Source organism: Oenanthe melanoleuca, chromosome 15 (genome assembly GCF_029582105.1).
Source record: "Oenanthe melanoleuca isolate GR-GAL-2019-014 chromosome 15, OMel1.0, whole genome shotgun sequence".
NCBI classification, from domain to species: Eukaryota; Metazoa; Chordata; class Aves; order Passeriformes; family Muscicapidae; genus Oenanthe; species Oenanthe melanoleuca.
In genome coordinates this window covers 11,372,982-11,393,454 of record NC_079349.1, presented here as the reverse complement: position 1 = coordinate 11,393,454, position 20,473 = coordinate 11,372,982, and the positions used below count along the sequence as shown (strand labels likewise).

General features: G+C 43.2%; 2 protein-coding genes across 2 annotated transcripts in view; one reads left to right on the top strand and one right to left on the bottom strand.

Annotated features, from left to right (window-relative positions):
• Nucleotides 1–2: 2 nt before the first annotated feature.
• On the bottom strand, nt 3–15,811 carry SMPD4 (sphingomyelin phosphodiesterase 4). The gene is given in 20 exon segments (XM_056504103.1): nt 3–529; nt 1,034–1,162; nt 1,280–1,411; nt 2,023–2,256; nt 2,820–3,025; nt 3,679–3,842; nt 4,130–4,230; nt 4,475–4,565; nt 5,019–5,164; nt 7,431–7,520; nt 10,890–10,961; nt 11,565–11,697; nt 12,043–12,194; nt 12,735–12,787; nt 13,386–13,418; nt 13,421–13,493; nt 14,370–14,445; nt 14,574–14,716; nt 15,356–15,442; nt 15,717–15,811. Coding segments are annotated over 20 exon segments (2,481 nt in total). The 5' UTR covers nt 15,756–15,811; the 3' UTR covers nt 3–202.
• A 111-nt stretch (nt 15,812–15,922) lies between these two features.
• The window catches only part of GGT5 (gamma-glutamyltransferase 5), a 36,767-nt gene continuing 32,216 nt past the window's right edge, over nt 15,923–20,473 (top strand). The window contains exon 1 of the mRNA XM_056504095.1: nt 15,923–16,248. The gene's annotated coding sequence lies outside the window, so the exon portion shown is untranslated. The remainder of the gene's footprint in view (nt 16,249–20,473) is intronic.

Sequence of the window (20,473 nt, the reverse complement as noted above, 5' to 3'; positions counted from 1 at the left end):
ACTAGAGTCTACAGGAACACTTTTATAAAAAATAAAATTTACATTGATTATCTCCACAAGGCCACATCGATGTTTATAAAACTCAATTAACTTCAGTATTAAAAAATACTTTAGGAAGATCTGATATAATTAAAACGTTTTAGTCATGGGATCCCAGGCTCATCCTTAAAACATTTATTTTTTACAAGCCAGGAAGAGGAAGCTAGTGTTCATGTGGTTTCCATCCTTCAAAGAAAAAAGTCATTATTACAGCATAAAGAAAATACCCAGTTAGAATAATGAATGTGCAGCCAACTGGGCCAATGTGAAACCAGGATGCAAGGAAGTAGATCATCAGCAAAGAAATCAGAGTCCTGTAGCTGGCCAGAAACCTCAGACTGATCCTGGGTCCCCAGTTGTGGCTCGTCCTGTCCCTCACCACAGGGCTGTACCTGATTTTCTGTGCCAGCTGGGGGTTGGTCAGATGGTAGCGACAGAGTCTGCCAACAAAATCCTCCCTGGAGCAAAGCACTTCCATCTGATCAGCAAACTGAGGGAAGAGGCATTTAAAAGTTAGTGTCCTGCAAATGCTGTCATAAAGTAACTTATTTTATGATTTTCTTCATTTAGAGAATGAGGATTATAGGAAATGGGGGATCAGCAGAACTGTCTTAGTGCAGACTTGCCTTGTGTTATCATACCTAGGAAAAGAATTTGCTTTTCCTATTTAGAAGGATTTAATTCTGAATATTACTCCTCTTTTCATCAATCATGAGTCCTCTAATAAATCACATTTGCAATATTTTGTGTAGGAAAAGCAGAATTAGAATTAGAATTAGAATTAGAGTAGAGTAGAATTAGAATAGGGATAGAATAGAATAAGGATAGAATTGAATGGAATAAGAATGTAATAGAAATAGAAACAGGAAGAGAAGCAGCCTCATACTACCAGGAAATCCCCAGCTAGACCAGAGTAAGGAGGATGGGGTAAGAACAAAGGGATGGCAGCAGGTGCAGCTGAGGAGAGCAGGATGTGCAGCAGGGCTGTGCTCACCCTGTGGTTGAGCAGCGACGACAGGCGGAACAGGAGCCGCACCAGCGCCGCGCTCTCGTAGCTGCGGATGGGCTGGAGCTCGGTGTCCCCCTGGTACTGCAGCTCAAACCTGCGCAGGCCGTTGATGATCTAGGAACGGCAACAAACACCTGGAACACCTTTGCACTGGCACCTCTCAGCCCCAAGTAAGATCCATTTCTCTTCAACAACAACCCAGGCAGTGATATGGAATCGTTTTTCTCTCACCTGGTACCTGCCCAGGGGGGTAAGGATGAGGCCATTCTCACTGGCAATGCAGTCTGGGAGCTGTTTTTTTCCATTCTCATCTTGAGCTGTCCCACACTTCATCATCATCTGAGTCAGCTGGGCTTCACTCAGCTACACAAGAATAACACAAAATCCTAAAGCAGGTGTTTGATCCACCCCCTATTTAATTTATTTCTCACTTAAACTCATTAGTCTTTGAGAGCCAGCTCAGATACCAAGAACTGCTTAATAGCCCCTCAGACATTAAAATGAGATAAACCTCTCCAGATTTGTCTGTGCTTGTCCAATTCTAGAGAAGTGCTCTGGTTTGTATCTCCCTTAGCTCCCAAGGAGTATCAAAGAGTTGTCTAGGGCAATTCTGTACAAGGATGTGTGGCTGCAGACAGTTCATCCATAGCTGCAGTGGTATTTTTACAGCTCTACATTTAGAAGATACTGGAGAGTTTTCAAATTGCCTGTTTGGTATAAACAGGTTTGGTATAAATTATACAGTCCGAAAGAGTGGCCACTTAAAATAGGTTTGATACTTAGAAATTCAGAACACCTAATTCCATCTATATTGAAAAGGGTTTTTTGAAGCAGGTCAAGTTGAGAAGATATCAGAATTTATTAGCAGAATTTACTAGCAAGGTCTCTGGACCCCACAAAGTACAAGAGACACAGATGTACATTTGACAAATTCTGACTCTTGCTGCACAAGCTCCTAGAAAGATGTTACTTACCTTAAAGATCTGGCACAAATATTCCAGTGCCTTCTCTAAATATTCATCTGTTTTCTTGATGCTGTCCTGTCCAATTTCATCAAGGTCATTGCCTGTGTAGGAACCATTAACCTCAGATGGTGTGAATCTAAACCAGGAGAAGAAGGACTGGCTGGCCATTGTCTCTGCAGAATGGTCTGATATGGACTTAGCTGTCTGCTGTGCCTGACAAATCAACTGGGCCAGTTTTAACACCTAAAACAAAAAACAAAACAAAAATAGTGTGGGACAAAGATAAAGGACTACTAAGTGTATATTTGGACACAATACATGGATAAAACTGTGCCTTGACTGAGCTGAAAGTGAGAGCAATCCCAGGGAACTCACTCCCTTCATGCATATGGATTTGTGCTGTTAGCTGGATTTCCAATAGGGCAGAGGCAGCTCTGTTGAAGCATTTAAGAAACCTCAAAGCTACTTAGGTCCTTGAGCTGCTTTTTTTCTTTTTCCTGCTGGTTTTGTCTGACTTGCTGGTAGGCACTGATCAATCAGAAGATCACAGTAAGCATGTTTGAGAGGAAATACCATTCACTGCTCCAAGGCAGCAAGCTGTTACCTTATTATTTATTAAAGAGAACCAGATTTTTACAGCTGTGCTGCACTGAGAAGCCTGAGTCCAGAAGTCATTGTCAGCAAACTAAATTATTCAGTAATGCAGGGTGTGAAGTTTTCCACTCTTAATTTCTGATATGGATGCTCAGCACTGAGAAAACATCTGTCACAGTAAAAAGGCAGGTGACAAGGAGCTTGTTGCTTACCAAATTCCTGACTTCTGCACCAAACATCTGTTTATACTGGAAGTCCTGTCCTTCCAGGCTGTAAACATGGCTCTTCACCTTAAATGAGGCATCTGTAACAGCTGGAGACCGTGATGACAAAAAACTCCCACCAAGAGTGGGGCTCATAAAAAGTCGGTGTTGACGGTGGGGAATAACAAGTTCTGGCTCCAGGAATAACTGTTCTCCTAGAATTTGAAAAAAAGCAGTGAAGATAGTTACATAATACTGGTCTTGCTGGTAAAGGTCCAGCTGCCTTAATGCTGCTGGGCAACTTTATTTAGAGAGAGTTCTAAGGTGAAGCAGGCCTTAATCACTGCTCATTATTTACTTCTCTCTGCCCAGAGCAGAAAATGTCAGTGTGTATTTAATGCAGACCATACAAAGCAACATTGTAAGTTTGCAACATTTTTCAACAAAAGGCAGTGGAGAAACATACTTCAGACATTGGTACTTGTCAAATATCACCAATCAAAATTCACTATACCCTAATTATCCTGAAATGCATGCATGACTTTTACTAAGCATAGACTTCACGAGATATAAAAAGTTTAAATCTCGAAATAGATAATGAATAATACAAGTGTAACAAAAACTGACAATGGTAAGTGGGTTCTTTATTCTTTAAAGAAAATTGTGGAATGCAATCTGTGGTGATTAGAAGAGAACTATAGACTTATTAAACCAATTGACAAACATCAGTGAAGACAGACTTTTGAATGGTGAACAGCATGAAAAATGGCAGAGAAGTCCATTCACCTCAGTGCTTCTGAGATGAGATCTAACTACTGTGAAGAAAGATTGAGACAGGACAGCACAAGATGTCTAAATATCCTTTTACCTTTCAGGATCATTTCAGCTAGATTGGGCTGAGCAAAGACCTTGGCTACTCGGAACACCATGAGGGCATTTTTTGGACTGACCAAGTCTGTTCGAAGAGCTCTGTTCAGAAATCCCACAAACAGCTTGGTATACATGAGCAGGTTTTCTTGAATGAAGGCAGCCCTGTCAAAGTGAGTACAGGATTTGTGAGTACAGTTATTTAAAGAACTGTTATTTTGTCTTCTACCACATAAGCCACTAAGAGAATGTTTTATACTGTCTCTGGAAAGATGGTCAATTCATTGAGATGAAAGAATACTCCCAAACAAAAACTGGTGTTCTAAGAAATCATTCTCTAATCTTGTAAAGGAATTTAATTCAGGTTGGTGCATAGTTCCTGAAATCCTGCTGTTTTACTCAGGATCTCCTGGAGCTTTGGCTCAGATGAGTCCCAGCTGCTCCCTCCTCACCACTTGTCCGAGACGCTGCGGGGCAAAGGCTCCGTGCTCTGTGGCGGCTTTTCGGGCGCGTACCTCCAGGGCTGCAGGTAACTCAGCCACATCTCAAGGACCTAAGCAAAATCACACACAAGCCCATGAGTGCCTTTCCTTTTTGGAAAGGAAGGCAGGAAGGGTTTCTTGTTAATTTTTTTATTTGTTATAGAAAGAATTCTGCTGGTCTAGGAAAGAGAGATGTAAAGACCAAGAAACAGCTGCTGAACAGCAATAACGAATAACAAGTTCTAATAACTAATAACTAGTTCTATTAATTAATAACTAGTTCTGTTGAGTACAGACTTAGAAGCAGGTACATACTGCTCTGAAAGAGGCATCCAGAGGCCAGTGGCCAAAACAGTGTTGCAAAAAGATATAAAGCTTCTCCTGGACAAAGCGAGGAATCACAACCCTGCAAAAAGATTCAAAGACAGTGACATGTACAAACTGGCAGCCAATTTTAAAAACAAAACACCCAACTCTACCAACCAACAACCCAACACACTTTCACAAATGCAAATAGAGCAAGAACTGAGCAAAATTTGTTCTTTTTTACCTGAAACTACTTCAAGTCATTGAATTTCAACTCAAATTAATAAATTCCAAATACTAAATTAACCTTGGCCAGAATCCTCTGATAGCATTTTCTTTTCTCTATAGACTACTGCAATAGCTGCTGTTGAAGCTGCCCTCCCTCAGAGGGTGTGAGAAACACAATCCATTAGTTCTCATGTACTTTTAATAATGTACTTCTGTATTTAGCATCAAACAGCATAATTCAAGCTCTCAGGGAAAGCTGAGATTTTCATGGAGAAAGCTCAGCTCTTCAGTTGTGTACATTTCAGAGACATGCTCATGCACCAACCTTTTAAACTCCTCCAGTGGGCTGGCTGTGTGGGAGTGGGCTGAAGGGGAGAGAGGCTCTGGTTTCAGGCTGTTGCTGAAAGCATGCAGATGTTTCACAAGCAGTCTTACCACCAGCACATGCTCTTCAGTGGGCTTGAATGACTCCTAGATTCAAAGCAAAACAGAGGCAACTAATGAGTGTCATTTGCTAAATGTCCAGGAATTCAGGAAAATTATACCGTCAGATTGAAATACAGGAAATGCTGTCTTCCTTCTAGGTTCTTCACCATAGTTTGGTGCCACCTGATTTTGGACAGGCTTGCTCCCCAGGACAAGCTGCATCAATCTTCTGCCACCAGTTCACTAAGAAACAGCAGCATATTTGGATTGTAAGAGAAGTTATCTACAGTACTGTAATGCACTGAATTTTGGGCTAGCTTTAAAGAACAGAATAACTTGTAGATTTTGACTTACCCCTTTCTGAAAAAAGAATATTCAGCCTTTCATTATGGCTTTAAGTTCATTGCTGCAGAAGCACAGCAGGTCCTTTGTTTATACTCATGGCTGGCTTTACTGAGTTCTCCTTCCTATGCTGGTACTCATCAGCCTTACAGGAGAGAATCATCCTGGACAGTTACAGTAAGAATCAGAACTGTTTCAAGTCCTGTAAGATCCTGTTGGTTCTAACATCCTCAGGGGGAGAAGTAGCCTGGGTGGGAGCAGCACAAGGAGTGATGGTGAGCCACAGTGATGCTACTAATGAGCAAGGGGGGTGAACAAGGCAAGGACTTGCTGGTTCTCCTGGGTGGGTCTGCTGCTGAATGTGCAGCCAAGGCACAAACACCTCTGCTGCTGCCATCTGCTTTAAAAGCCAACTGATCTCAATCCACCACTGAAGGCAGATTTTGACATTTGTATTCTGTTTCATAAAGGTTGAGAAGAATAATGTACACAAAATATAAGTTACTGCTGCAAATATAATGGGAAGTGCTGGAAAGGTGTATTGGATTGCTGCAAGAAGTTTCCAGTGCTTGAGGCAGGGAGGGTGTGTCTGTGTCTGCCTTTCTCAGCAATGCCTGAGGCAGAGAGATGTCTTTCTACACCCTTTAAGGTTTTGAATACACTGACATTCACTCCAGGCTCCATGACAGACACAGTCCTGTAGTGCAGACAGACCTGAGACTCCTCTAAATAAACCTTTACCAGTTCTAATGAAGGTTGGGCTTGTTTTTGACAGCTCTAACTTGTATCTGCACGTTTTCTACAGTCCTGATGAGTTTATGCAAGAAGGCAGAACTCCAGGAAGTTGTGTGGTCCTTGGAGTCTGGACCAGGATCTCCACAGCAATTAGAGAGGCTGAGTACTCTGCTACAGGCCTTGAAAGGGTGTCATTTCAAAAATCCCAAGCCCCTCTTGAAGGTACCTTTGGAATTTACAAAGCCACCCTATTTCAATACATCATTTGGGTGATGTTAGTAGTTCTTCCACATAGTAGTTCTTACAATTTCCTCTTAGCCTGGATTACCATTATGAATGTCACTGGTTTAAAAACTACTTTCACCCACAAGTGTTTTTGTTGTCAAACCTTTTCTTTCAGGATGGATGTACACCATTCTTAATTCTTAACACAGTAATTAAATAAATGTAACACTAAGGAAGATTTTAAGTAGTACTTTCTGTGTTCCTTTCTAAATAGCACCTTAAGATATCATAGCACTTAATTAAAAAAAAAACACACAAAAAAAAAGATTAAAGAGCAGGGAAATGCCATGTAATGCTAAAGAGCTTTATAGTACAGAAGCTTAGCCCTCCCCATTCCCAAAATGAAAACCCAATGAATAAAGGGCTGAAGTAGGGAAAGAGGAATCAGCAATCTGTTCCAACAGGAATGTTTTTGCATGCACATTTCCTGAACAATCTGCAAATGTACCACTTGTGCTTTTGCAAAAGTGGACAGTCAAGTTGACATTGCCACCACAAATTTAGTATTATCCAATGACATTTCCTTGGCTAAAAACCCCCAGATGTTACCTACCTTAATCTGGGTGACAGCCATGCAAATTCTGATCTTTTCTTCCACGCAAGGTTTGCTTAAATGACTACCGTGTGAGAGGCAGAAATCTGCCATTGGTGAAGACAGCTTTGGTGCCAAAAAAACCAGCATAGCTGGTAACTCTTACATTGCAAGAATGCATCTCTAGAAACAGAGTTTCCAATTAGACCTCATAATATGCTAGAGTTTAACTCTTTTCTCCATGACCTTTGCTAATATCTCTCAGGATCTGTTTGACTGAACAATTTGGTGAATTTCAATTTACAAAACCACACCTTGGCAGAAGAAGCTGCTGTACAGCCAGCACCAATACACTTGGCAGATTATATGATGGAACAAGATTTTTAAAAAGGAAACAAAATGAAAAGATGGTAATACTTGGTATGCGTGGAGGGCCTGGTAGCTGGATTGGGCAGGACTACCGTGGTGTTTACTGGAGATACTGAGTCGGTAGTGGAGAACCTCCAGCTGAGACAACAGAAACAAAAAGGAAGGGGGGAGGGAAAAAAAGGAGAGAAGAGAGCAAGAGAAAAAAAAAGTGAGAATGAGCCCAAGGAAGAAGGGTGGGGGGAAAAATGAACATCACAAATACAGTCAGGGACAACATATCACAATAACAACTGCAGCCACAGTATCCTCTTTTTCTGGTGCTCAGCAGATTAATTTCACTGTATTTCTTACTCTTGGCAGCTTGGAAATACAACTGGGAGCAGGTGTTAAAAAAGGCAGTACTCTTTGTTGTGCTCAGAGTAAGGACTAGTGGGGGATGTGGAGCTTTTGCCAAATAAATTCTCCATTTCAGAAGTAAACTGAACTGCAGCAAGAGAGATTTATACACTATTACAATGTTTTATTAAATATGGAGTAAGACAGCAATAGTCTGCAAGCTTTTTTACATCTCTTTTAAAAATTTTGTAATTTCTTTCTGATCTGCTGGAGAAGCACAGTCTGTATGAAGAAGGAACTCAAATTGGACTTTCCAGATAAATCCTATGCCTTCTCTCCACTTAAAGGCCATTTGGGAAGGCTGCAGTTTTTGTGAATTTCTTCAAAAGAGGAAATTACTTTTGCTATTAGGGAAACATTACACATCTAAAAAGGCAAAGACATACCTAGCACAGTGTTATATGTTGATGCAAAAGGCATCTTGCCATAACACTGAAGTCTCTGCAAGCCTCAGCCAGATCCCTTCTTGAAGGAACAACCTGACCATTATTTTCTGCCTATGATAGTGAAGAGGATACTGTAGCAACAGTGACACACATGTATGAAATTAATGAAAAAACATAAAACAAAAAATGTACACTACACAGACCCCAATGACTGTTGTCAGGCATCTAAACTAACTCTCCAGATCACACCTCTGCTGCCTTTAAACAGCCTCTACCCCATCTCCTCTGCTGCCAGTTTGGCAGCTTTTGGTTTCACACCCTCAGAGTGGCAGGATTGTTACTGCAGGCTCCCCAGGAGCTTGGGCAGAGTGTCTGCTTCCAAACTGACTGCCCTGCCACCACAATCTGCAACCCCCTGGATTTTAATGGGTGTTCCACATGCAGTGCTGGGGGCTGAACACCTGGCATTGGAAGGTCAGGAAGCATTACATAAAGTTTTATCAAACTATTTCTTTTTAAGGGCTTCTTGTGGTAACAGCAGAAGGGAAAAGGAAAAAAGGTGCTGCACACTTGGACTCTAGATCATCAGAGAGAGAAAAAACAAACAGACAAAAGAATTGGAAAATAGTTGAAGTGAAAGGGAAAACAGTGACAGCATAGCAAATAGCAACCTCAGGTTCACAGCAGACCCAAAAAGAACTCAAAGTCATAATGTGTATCTTCTCAAAAGAAATTCTTTACTATTCATTCCCATTCTGTTTTTTATTTACAAAGGGAAGTCTGTGATGACACTAACAAGGTTTAAGGAAAAATCTATGATTCTCCTTCTCAAGAAAATTACTTATCTGTCTTGGCCCATGAAAGCAAACAAATCTGGCTGCTGGACAAAGAGTGAGCAAGTTCTGCAGAACCTCATCCCACCTTCCAATACAGACATGCAGCCATTTCAAATCACTGATGGTCAAACAGCTCCCAGGACTGAATGGTCACTAATTACCCTTCCTCCCATACACACAGAAGGCTAAATGGAATCAATGAACCTGCATAATTATCAATAATTTTAAGAATAAGGTATAGGGCCATCTTGGGTTTCTATGTTAAAGCAGAACTTATAATTCTGGATGTTCTACTTCCTCATCTGAGGAACTACAAGGCAGATTGTTCTCCATCAGCCCACCCAGTCTACAGAGTTCAGTTTAAGCATCACAGGCTAATGAACAGTCCTGCCCCCAGCTGATCTGGCACCTTTCCTCAGTCCTGCAGGAGAGATCCTGAATCCATTTATGTATCTTATGGGGAATTCCAGTCCCCCCATTCCACTGTTCCACCCCCCACAAAGAGGAAGACTTCCTATTTTACATGTTCATGATTACTGCCCATCAAAGATGAAACTAAAATACCATCAGGGAGTTATGGCCTCAGGTTGTGGCTCAACACACCTTGTGGAAGATCCTGAAGTGCTGATTTCAGAGAACTGTAAGCTCTACCTAGGCCCTACTCCACCATAACGTGGAGAGTCATTGTCTGCAACTGCTGCTCCCTAGTGCTAGAAGAGAGCATCTGAAATACAGAGGGTGAACAGAGGAGAGAAGTTTAAAGCAATCATCATTTCTGGCCTAAGCACAGCGCTTGATGCACAGAGACTGGACAGACAGACAGACCAAAGGTACTTCAAGCAAAGCCTTTCCATCACAGGTGCACAGCCATGCTGCTGGGAGTCCCAAGTGGAGACTTTGCAACATTAGTGAGTTTGCACTTTGACCTCAACTTTGAGAATAAAAGACAAAACCCATCCCATTTCAACTCTCCAATGTTTTTCCCTAGCAAAATATAAATGTGTTTTATTTCATATCCTGTGGAGTGAAGGATTAGAATTTTTCAATGAACTCTCATATTGCACTTCCACACAGGAATAAATACTGAGTGGCTTTTATTATTTCTCTCCCCTTCTATGAAAGTCTCACTGAGACCCAGAGGGAATTCAGAGGATCAACATTTTCTCCTTCAAATTCCCTTTACATTTATAATGCCTTCAATCTTAGCCTCCCCAACACTTACTTACTTCTTACATGCAGTAGTTTGTTACTGAACAGGCCACCACAAACTGCTTACAACAGTGTATTATCTGAGCAAGAGCCTCTCAGATAATCCAAATTCTGTAGCTACAGAACTGCTTCTGACACCATTATGGTGAAAAGCATAATTTGGAACATGAAACAATAAAAATGGCAGTTTAGTAAGATTTTTCTTTTTTTTAATTTGGATTTAGGCTAAAAAATGGTTATGGATGTTAGAAATTATTAATTGGTATTTCAGTAACAGTTGCTATCTCTGCTGGAATCAATTTCAGCTGTTTTTAGCAGTCATGTTGCCCCAGTGGGATTTAACACAATGGTTTTATAGTGACATCTTCTCAATCATTAGTACTTTGATATTGATGTTCAGATTGTTGTGACCATCCCACAAACTCATCTTGAATGAAAAAAGGAACAAAAACCAGAACAAAACTAACACAACTTCTGCAATGAAGGCAAGTCTGGATGACACACTTATTCACAACACTCTTTTAATTGGATTATCAACTCTGGCACACTTATATAGATACTCTGGTAAGTTATTTCTTTCCTTTGGATCCACATAAAAAAATTTCTGCACAGAATAGATTTACCCCAAGGTAAGAGCTCAACCACCAGGTGATGTTCATGAGTGCAGTACAAACTATTACCTTGACATGAGGGGACTGCATTTTCTGATACATTTCCAGTGAATAATGATGAAGCCACATTTCAACAAAGATCTGCAAAACAAACATTTTCTCAGCTAAGGAAAGAGTAATAATCCCACACTGTCAGTCAGAAGATAAGTATAAGGAAGATCACAGTATATAACTTGAAAACAAGCTGTACTGGTAAATAGACAGCACCTATTCCAGATGTTTCAGTTATCATGCCAATGGCTGAGATGACAAACTCTTAGCACCTGCCAGGCATCAATCAGTCAGCTCAGAATCAGAGCAACTGCTAAATCCAGATTTTCTTTTCCTTCCCTTGATAATGAGCGAAACCAACTTGGTTGTGTTTAACCTTTGCCTTTGCATAGAGCATAGAACTGGTGTAAGATTTAAGAAAGAAAATCAGATGCAGAAACTTTTCCAGAAAAAATACTCAAATACCTGAGATCAGTTGTTAGATACTCAGCCTAAGAAAAGATACTAAGTGACTTTCTAAGCTACAATTTAACTGCTTCACTGTGGTTCTTTGTTGCATTAATAGGAAGCAACAGCTGCTCAACTCCAAAACCAAGCTAAAGCAAACTGGCCTAACTGCCTCTTTGAAAAGAAGAGATCCCTCAGGGAGCAGAGGAAAGCTGCAGAGCATTTTCTTCCTTAAATGCACTGTACCTGAAGCAGTGTTTCTGATCTCCAGATCTCCTGGGAGGCTGGGTCAGCGTTCACAGAGGGCTGGTGGGCAATGTGCCTCTTCAGCAGGCTGGTGTGGTGCATGCCATAGGAGGAGAAAGGCACTGCTGGGGACCTTTGGAGACACATGCATGGAAACAGGGAAATCAGGAAGGCTTGGTGCAGTACAGGGGGGTGTAGGGATGTATCACTGCTTTCAATCAGTATTTTATTAAATCAGTATTTTATAAACCTTAACACAGTCTTTCAAACTGCATAATTCACTACACATTCAAACTTCTGCAACTTCCTGTAATTACTAATCATTTCTACTTTAACTAAACAGTGCATCACTACTCCTGTGTAATAAGTGCATACACATGGAAGTGTGAGGTGTTCTCTACTTGTTTGACTTTGTTCCAACAAGCCATAGCTTGTCTGCACTATTCCCACAAGCTGCCCTTGACACTGGAGCCATTACCTGGGAGTAGGGGAAGGGATGGCTCCCCCAGGATTTGAAGAAGGTGGGGGGAGGACACTTCCTTCTGTGGGCAGGAAACACTTGAGATAAGTGTCCACCAGGATGAAATAAGCACTGTTGGAAGGGCTGACGTGATGGGTGACAGGTGAGTTCTGTAACACACACAGGATGTACCTGGTTAAACACTGCTGCTTTAAACCAGAGCTGGGGAGTGATGCCAGACCCCCTTAGCATAAAAAAGCAGGAGCCCAGTGCTTAGCAAGGGTGAACTGGCAGCAAAGACCCCTTGGAGCAAAGGTAAATGAGCTGTAATAGAAGGGTTGCTGCAGCAATGACTGAAACCAAGCAGAAGAGAGGGAACAACAGCCAGAGGAACCAAATAACCACAGCCCACAGCACCAAGCTGTCATTCTGACTGCAGAGAAATCCTCACTGAACACAGGGGGAAAAAAACTATTTGGAATCCATTGCCTGCTCCCTGTTGGCATGACACTGCTTACTGGTGTATCCAAGGTGGGTATTTTGTTTATTATCCAGCCTTGGATCATCAAGTAAAACCAAAGCAATAACAAATTCCAGCAGAACAGATGAAACTGCTGTTAATTTAGCTGCACAACACCCCATCAGGCTCTTAGAACATTATGGAGAAAGGCCAGTACTATTTTAAGGGAAAAAATGTGAAAGGTACTTACCTTCTGTGTAATCAAACTAATTGCAAAGTAAAACATGTAATATTCAAATGGATCTGGAAAAACAGAATTAAGGATCACATAATAAAAACCAGGTAAAGCTGTGTGATATTGGGAGATGCTGAATAGACACAACATTTGTACTTTGTCAATGCTAAAGTACCTTGCTAGAGGTTCTGAGCAAACTCAGCCTGGGCTTCTTGCTTTCCAGCTGACTAAAACATTGGTAATTGAGGTGTTCTCTGTGTGACAAAGTGTGTTTGTGCACATCTGACTATTCCAAACTGAAACCAGCACAACCACAGCTACATTGTTTCCAAAAGTACTCTAGCTGCAATGCGAACATGCCCTTTTCCTACCATACTGCATAAACTACAAGTAGTTACAAAAACAAAAATTGTGAAATACAGGCTCTACTAAGAAACAATGGGAATTTTGTTGTTGACTTGATTAAGGCCAGAAATTCCTCCAACAAGGGTTTATAAGAGGATATGTTTATTTTAAATTGTAATCTAAACATTTCTAATTAGCCCAAACTCTTCAGCATGACCATGATTTACCCCCCACACACAATACATGTAGAACAGAAACAGCCACGATCTCCCAGTTTTAGATATTAAAAAAAAAATAGATACCCAACTATTAAAAGGATACTAAGAGCCAAATTCAAACCTAAACCACCGATGAAGGAAACTGGACTTTGTTGTGATATAAAGAACATTCTGGTAGAACTTGCTCTTGTATTGAAGCTTTCACAGGGCCCTGAAAGACAGAGTAACAAAATACTAATCTGGCCACTCAGCATATTGCCAAGTGTGTTTTCAGAGAGTGAGATTCTGCATTCCAGCATTCTAGGATGAGCTCTACATTCAGCTCAGTGGGATTTTATTGCATTGCAGTAATTCTATGTTCAAATGCAGGGTCTGTAGAGAACTCCCAACTTTCTCTCTGAAAATGAGTATTCAGTATTTTTTAAAAGCCTTCCCTGAGACTTTTCCAGTTGGAGTGGGAGCAGCACAGCATTGGTGTTTGGCTGCTGGTTTTGTCCAGGTAATTGAGCTGTGGACCAGCAATCACTCATTTAAATGAGGCTTCCTCTTGTTCAAGACTGTAGGACTATCTGAACCAATTTCTAGATAGCATGTAGGTGGTAGCAGCGGAAGAAACACAGCAAAACAACTCTGCAGATGAACACTTTTGTTGGAAATGTGACACTTGACATCCAGGATAGCAGTCAGACTTCAAACACACAGGCACACAGCATAGGCAGGGAAGGCACTGCTCTGTGACAAGGTTAGAAAACCACTTTCAGCCCTGCAACTGCTAATAACCACTCAACTCTCTCTGGGGACAGAGTGAGAATCACAGTGCAGTTTTCTTGGCTGAATACACATATCCAGCTGCTGAGAACCACAATCTCCTGGAGATTTTATAGCTGGGAACTCTCCTCCTCCAGGAGCCCTTTCAAGAAACGGGTCTGCTCTAAGCCTGGAGCACTGAGGCTACACCTTGGCCTATACTGAAATGTAGTATCAGTACATTTCAGTACACTGATGAAGTATACTTTCAGTGCATGCAAAGGTCCAACAGCTGCAACAACAACTACATTCCCTTCTTACAAATTATTCAGTTACTCACTGGAAGATATGAGACTGGGAAATCATATCTGTACTCTTCTGCTTGGAGTTTGTAAACCAGCTTCATCATTGGGCCACTGCAAACAAGCATCAGAAAGTGAATCCCATGGTAAATACCCTCTGCTGCCTCACTTCTATGAACCTGGGTTTGCACAATTTGTTCACCAATTCATTTCTTAATCTGTGCTGAAATGAATGAGTTTACCTAGGATCCAGGAAATCCAAAGCCACAGAATACTCATTAGGATTTGTTCTTCCTTGCAAGCAGCGAAGATTCCAGCCCACGATGATGCCATCCAGGCTGCCAAAAATGCTCTCCACCAGCCATGGGAAGATGCCATGCAGTTCCTTCAGGGAAAACACAAAGAATTAATGTGCACAGCTCCTCACTTGGACAATCCCTACTGCATGTACTAGAACACACAAAGATATGTCTGCCATTTATTTATGGCTGTTTCTGGATTATCACTGGGCAGACTGTCCATTCAAAATATTGCATTATAACGTGGCAATTATGGGAGACCTATCCTGATTTCTGATCCTACTGAAGTTGCAGCAATGCTCATCAGCACCACTTGCAGTTAATTACCATATTTTAAATACAAGTTTTCTTTGTAAACTGAGACTGAAAGTTATTAATTTAGAGCGGTGAAATGAAACAACCCTTCCTTTAATGACTAGAAAAGGTTCTTAGGTCTTGAAACCCACTGTTTCACTGGAGGCTCCCAAAACTCAGAATCACAGAATCAGTTAGGCTGGAAAAGAGCTGAGATCATCGAGTCCATCCTGTGACCAAACCCCACCCTGTCAACCAGACCATGGCACTGAGTGCCACATCCAGCCCTTCCCTGAACACCTGCAGTGGCTCCACCAGCTCCCTGGGCAGCCCGGTTCATACAGTTTGTCTTGATAAGACAGAGAGGATCAAAGATAACACTAATATAAAAAAACAACTCCCCTGAAACCTGCCAAGCCGAGACAGCTCACCTTGGCAGGCAGCTCCTCGATGACCGTCTCCAGGTCGTGGCACCTCTGCGCAAAGGGTTTGTTGACACAATCCGCCTTCAGCGTGGCCTGGAAAAACCACAAGGGAAATCCGATCACGGCTGCCGGGCAGGACAGCACTTACCGCGGCCACGACAAGCGAAAATCCCCCCTGGCGCCGCTCCCCCGGAGCAGCGTTCCTGCCAACCCCGCGGCTGCCGGGCCGACCCGCGGCTGCCCTCACAGGGAGAGAGCCCGTGCACCGCCACACCGCCCGGCCCGGCCCGGCCCGCTCCGTCCCCGCGGCTCTCCCCGCCGCAGCGCGGTCGTTCCCGGCGGCAGGAGGAGCTGCGCTCGCACCCACCAGCAGGAAGCTGGGCTGCTGCAGGTGCGGCCCCGCCATGGCTCCGCTCCCGGCCCTCAGCGCCCGCCGCGCGCCCGCCGCCCGGCCTGCGCCACGGCGCGCGCGGATGACGTCAGGGCGGCGTTGCCACGGAGACGCCCCGCGCTGAGGGCGGGCAGGGCCCGCGGCAGGGGCGCCCGGCGCCTTGGCGGAGCTGCGGGGTGTCCTGAGCTGGGAGCCTCCCACACGATCATCGGGGCACAGCTCACCGCAGCTATCCCAGCCTGTGCCTGCCTCAGAGCGGTATCCAAACTCTCCTTGGGCTAGGTCAGGTTTGGGTCCGTGGGCGCTACCCTGGGAGCCTCTTCCAGTGCTCACACACCCTCTGTGGGAAGAGCCATTACCGAGATCCAGCCTAAACCTCCCCTGACTCAGCTTTGTGCCGTCTGCTCGAGTTCTGTCCCTGGTGACCAGGGATGAGAGCAGTGCCTGCCCTGCACACCTCGTGAGGATGTTGAGACAGCAGTGAGGTCTGCCCTCAGCCTTCTCCAAGGTGAGCAAAGTGCCTCAACCACTCCTCATAAGGCTTCCCCTCCCCATCCTCGTGTCTCCCTGATAACACAATGCCTTTTTTATGCTGTGGTGCCCCAAACTACACACAGTATTCCAAGTGAGGCCGCCCCAGGGCGGAGCAGAGCAGGACAATCCCCTCCCTTGTCCCGCTGGCCCTGCTGGGCCTGGTGTCCCCAGGACACGTTGTCCGTCCTGGCTGCAGGGCAGTGGGGACTCACATCCAACCTTCCACCGCTCCCTTCCCACAGCTGCTCTCCAGCCTCTCATTCCCCAGTCCGTGCCCACAGCCTGTCCTACCTAGCTGCAGAATCCGTCACTCTTGTTGAATTCTGTACTGTTGGTGACCGCCCAGCCCTCTGATTTACCGAGTGCCCCCGCAGGGAGCGCCCCATAGCCCGTGGCTGGGGCTCCAGGGGTTTTTTGGCAGCTGTTCCCAGAGAAGGATCAAACACCCGCGGAGCCCGGGACAGAGACAGCCGCTCACAGCAGCTCGGTGGGGCAGGCGAGGCCATCCTGTACTGATGCTGGCGTGGGATGAGCACCGTGTGAGCAAATTAACAGCGGTATTAATTAAATAATTAATTCAAGGCAGACCTCACTGATAGCACACACCTCCTGACTGCTCGAAAGGACAGTTCTGTCCAAACTACGTGTGTGTGTATGTCCTGTGCTGGATGTGATGCACACTCCTGTGTGTCCTGGGTGGGATTCCTGCCGTGCTTTACAATTCCCGGTCCTTGAGGGCTCGGTCTGTCCTCCAGGTGGGGATAACGAGCTGCTTTAGCTCCAGAAAAAGCTGCTGGCCCTTGATGGCAGAGATTGTGCGATGTGTTTATTTGGGTGTAAAAGTGATATGTGTGAGTGTCAGGACTTAAGGAAACAGTAGACCTGCTGTGTTTTCAGTGGGTGATAGGATTGGAAATAGAATGTGGGTGAATATGTGGAAACACAACACTGGAGGTGTTCAGTGGGGATGGCTCAGTGATGCCTATACAAACAGATAGCTGCATGAGGGAAATGTATCAAATTATTTTAAGAACTAATGCAACTGCTGAGAACTGTGGAACAAGAGTTTGATGTGCTCTGGAGCCTACTGAAATCGATATAGGTTCATTATCCCTCTTACATAGAGACTTTTCACATGTATATATCAAGACTGTATATGTATTTTTTTTCCCCATTTTGCAGATGCAAAGACCAAAGTCCAGAAACGTCATGTCACCTAGGTTTCCTGTGATATGCCACTTACCTAGATTCCCTTTTACCTTCCTCCCAAATTTTAGCTGCCTTTAAGCCACAGCAACAAGAAAGGTTTTTTTTTTCTGTTGGTATGTTTTTCCTGAGAGAAGTATTCCTGAGGGAGTTGGAGGCTGAGTTATTTTCAGCAAGTATGGGTTCCATGTTTTGGGGCTTGTTTTATGTTTTTATCATTCATTGTCAGAGGTGTCTGACAGGCAAAGAAGTGACTAACCAGCCATACCAAGAGCTCTCCTAGGTAGCCTCACATTTTTTCACCTTGGTGAAATCACCAGAGCATCAATCAAACTCTACAAGGTAATTAAGTTAATGTAGTTGTCATGAAGATGAATGAATCAATTTGTGCATAGAAGATTGAGTTAATACAACACCCAGTATCCAGAAAATCCATGAGGAAAAGAGAGTATCTAAATCTTCCAATGCCAGCTTGCACTATTAGTAATGCTCAGGTTAAACATTTGGGACAAGTAGAGAACCAGACTGTTCTGCTGCTCACAGTGCTGGCTCTGGAGCTCACACAGCTTTTTTTCCTGAAAGCAGCACTAAAAACCTTTGAATTAATTCATATGGGGCGTCCATCCACAGGCATTGATGGGAATTTTGGATTCAGGAGTGTTGCATCAAGGCTCTAGGAAGTAGCTTTTCCCCTATAAAATTAAGTGGTGTTTGTAGTGAGAGATGCCATCTTTTATAGAGATGATGGATATCAGAGGGAGAAACAGAAGCTTTGGGACACTCCAGCTTCTCTTGAAATCTGACTCAGATGCAGCAAAAAAATCCAAGCTGGGAATACATGACTGTAACTTTAACCTGATTACATTGATTAATGAAAGGACAAGACAAATTAGAAATAATTTGATTTAGAGAAACAGCAGAGGCATTTGATAACATAGTCAGACCTTGTTGTTTTTGTAGACTTAAATTAATCTCTTCCTGTAAGTACAGGTTAGAGTGTTTTAACAGTGGAGATCTGTCAAATGTTTTCTTTTGGCTGGAGGGTTGTTTGGGTGTTGATATGTCAGGGATGAGTGAAATGATTAGAAACCATCCAGTCTGTTCAGCTGTGATGGGAACAAAACCAGACTACAGTTCATGAGAAACCATCTGGAACAAGACCTGGATTCATATAGGTGAGGAGAAAGGGGAATTTTCAGAACTGTCATTATGCTTCTAGCCCAACCAAAGTAACTTCAGTCTCCAAAGCTGTTCAGCTCATGCAGACATCAACTTTATCCTGTTCCTGACATGCACAGGCCTGCTGAGGCTCTCAGTCAGAGTTCCACATGGTTAGAGATGAGACTTCATGTGTAGTCTGAGAAAATATTCACTGACCCAGTGCATGAGATGGCTTCTCCTGTGAAGGACATGTCAGCAGCACTGAACCATTGCAGGATAAGGCATTCATATCTCCACCTAGTTTGAGTGTGCAGTTCTTTGGGCATCCATTGCCATTTTTCCTAAGGATTTCTACAAATTTCTGATATTTTTTCCTGGTTTCTGCAGGCTGAGACTGCTTAAGATATAGTATGACAGTGTGGTATGGGGAGTTCCAGCTCCAGCTTGCCTCCCACAGCCTTGAGAGTACCTTTAAAATAGTCTGATTTAATAAGCAGTTTATTTTGTGCCTGCTTATGGTCATAGTTAGAGTTTTGAAACTTTGGCAGTCCCATTTTACAGATTTTCTTCTGCATATGAAGTACTAGAAATTTGGTTTTAATTAAAGTTTGATTTCTTTCATCACAAGAATCCAGGCTCTTGAGACATAAGCAATCTCAGCATTTCAACACTTGGGATAAAATATGATTACTGGTGGCAGAGTGTGTGAACATAGTGCATTATGCAGGGGCTAAAGCAGCTCTTGGATCAAGGGTCTGAGGGAGCTGCATATGGTGACCATTACTGAGTTTTGCTTTTTTATTATAGTGGTTGAAGTCTGGGATTGGGCTTTGAAAAGTAAAGCCACACTTAAGGCACCATTTTCTATTCTAGATGCTGGTTGCTCATATTCTGATTTTAAGTAATATTAACCTTTACAAGAAAACATTTTGTGCCATTAGTGAGAAGCTTTTCCTGTTGATTTTGAAGGAAATAGTACTTAAGCTGATAACTGTGCTTTCATTTCCAGAAATTTCCCTGTTTCTAAAACAAGATCTTGTTTCAGCAAGATAAGGATGAATTGCTCAGCTTTAATTAATACTTGTAGCATGCAGTAGGAGCTCTGCTTGCTATTTATACTTTGCCAAATTGATGTTCCTGTTTCTCAGTTCACCAGGTTTCTGCAAAGTGCCACTAGTGGCAAAGTCACCTTCTCCTCATGAGCTGCAGTTCTGCCCGTGGGGCTATGGAACAGGGGACTGGGAAGGAGGGGTGCCTTTGGCTGCATCCTACCCTGGATGTGCACAGTGCTCCACACAGCCCTGAGGAGTGGGCTCCTGATTAAATGATTAAATTATTTAAATGATTTAATGCTTAGCTATCTGTGGACTTTGTAACACAGCCCCAAATCATTTCCAGCTGTGCAGTCTGGGCCTTCCAGAGAGAATCTTTATTTGTCAGGTAATTACTGCTCTCACTTAGAACAGAGATCTCTTTGTGTTCCAACACATTTCCAGCTGCAGGATATTCACCAGTGTGGTGGAATGTCCCTTCTGCAGAGGGACAGTGACATTCCTTGCTCCACAGTGCTGGGTACCTGTGAATGTGATCACTCTTTCTGTGTCCCTGAAAGGCAGCTTCTCTAGCTACAAGATTTGTGTTAGGTGAGTGTTCCCAAGGAACCTGCCCACCTATCACCATGGCAAGATGTTCTTGGATTAGTTAACATCCAGGTCCTTTTATAACCCCAGTACCCTAAAAACCCAAGTAAATACAGCTCTAAGCTGCTTAATAAAATGAAATATAATAAAAAAGAGATAATAGCCTTAGGAAGGGGGGCAGTTCAGTGCTAT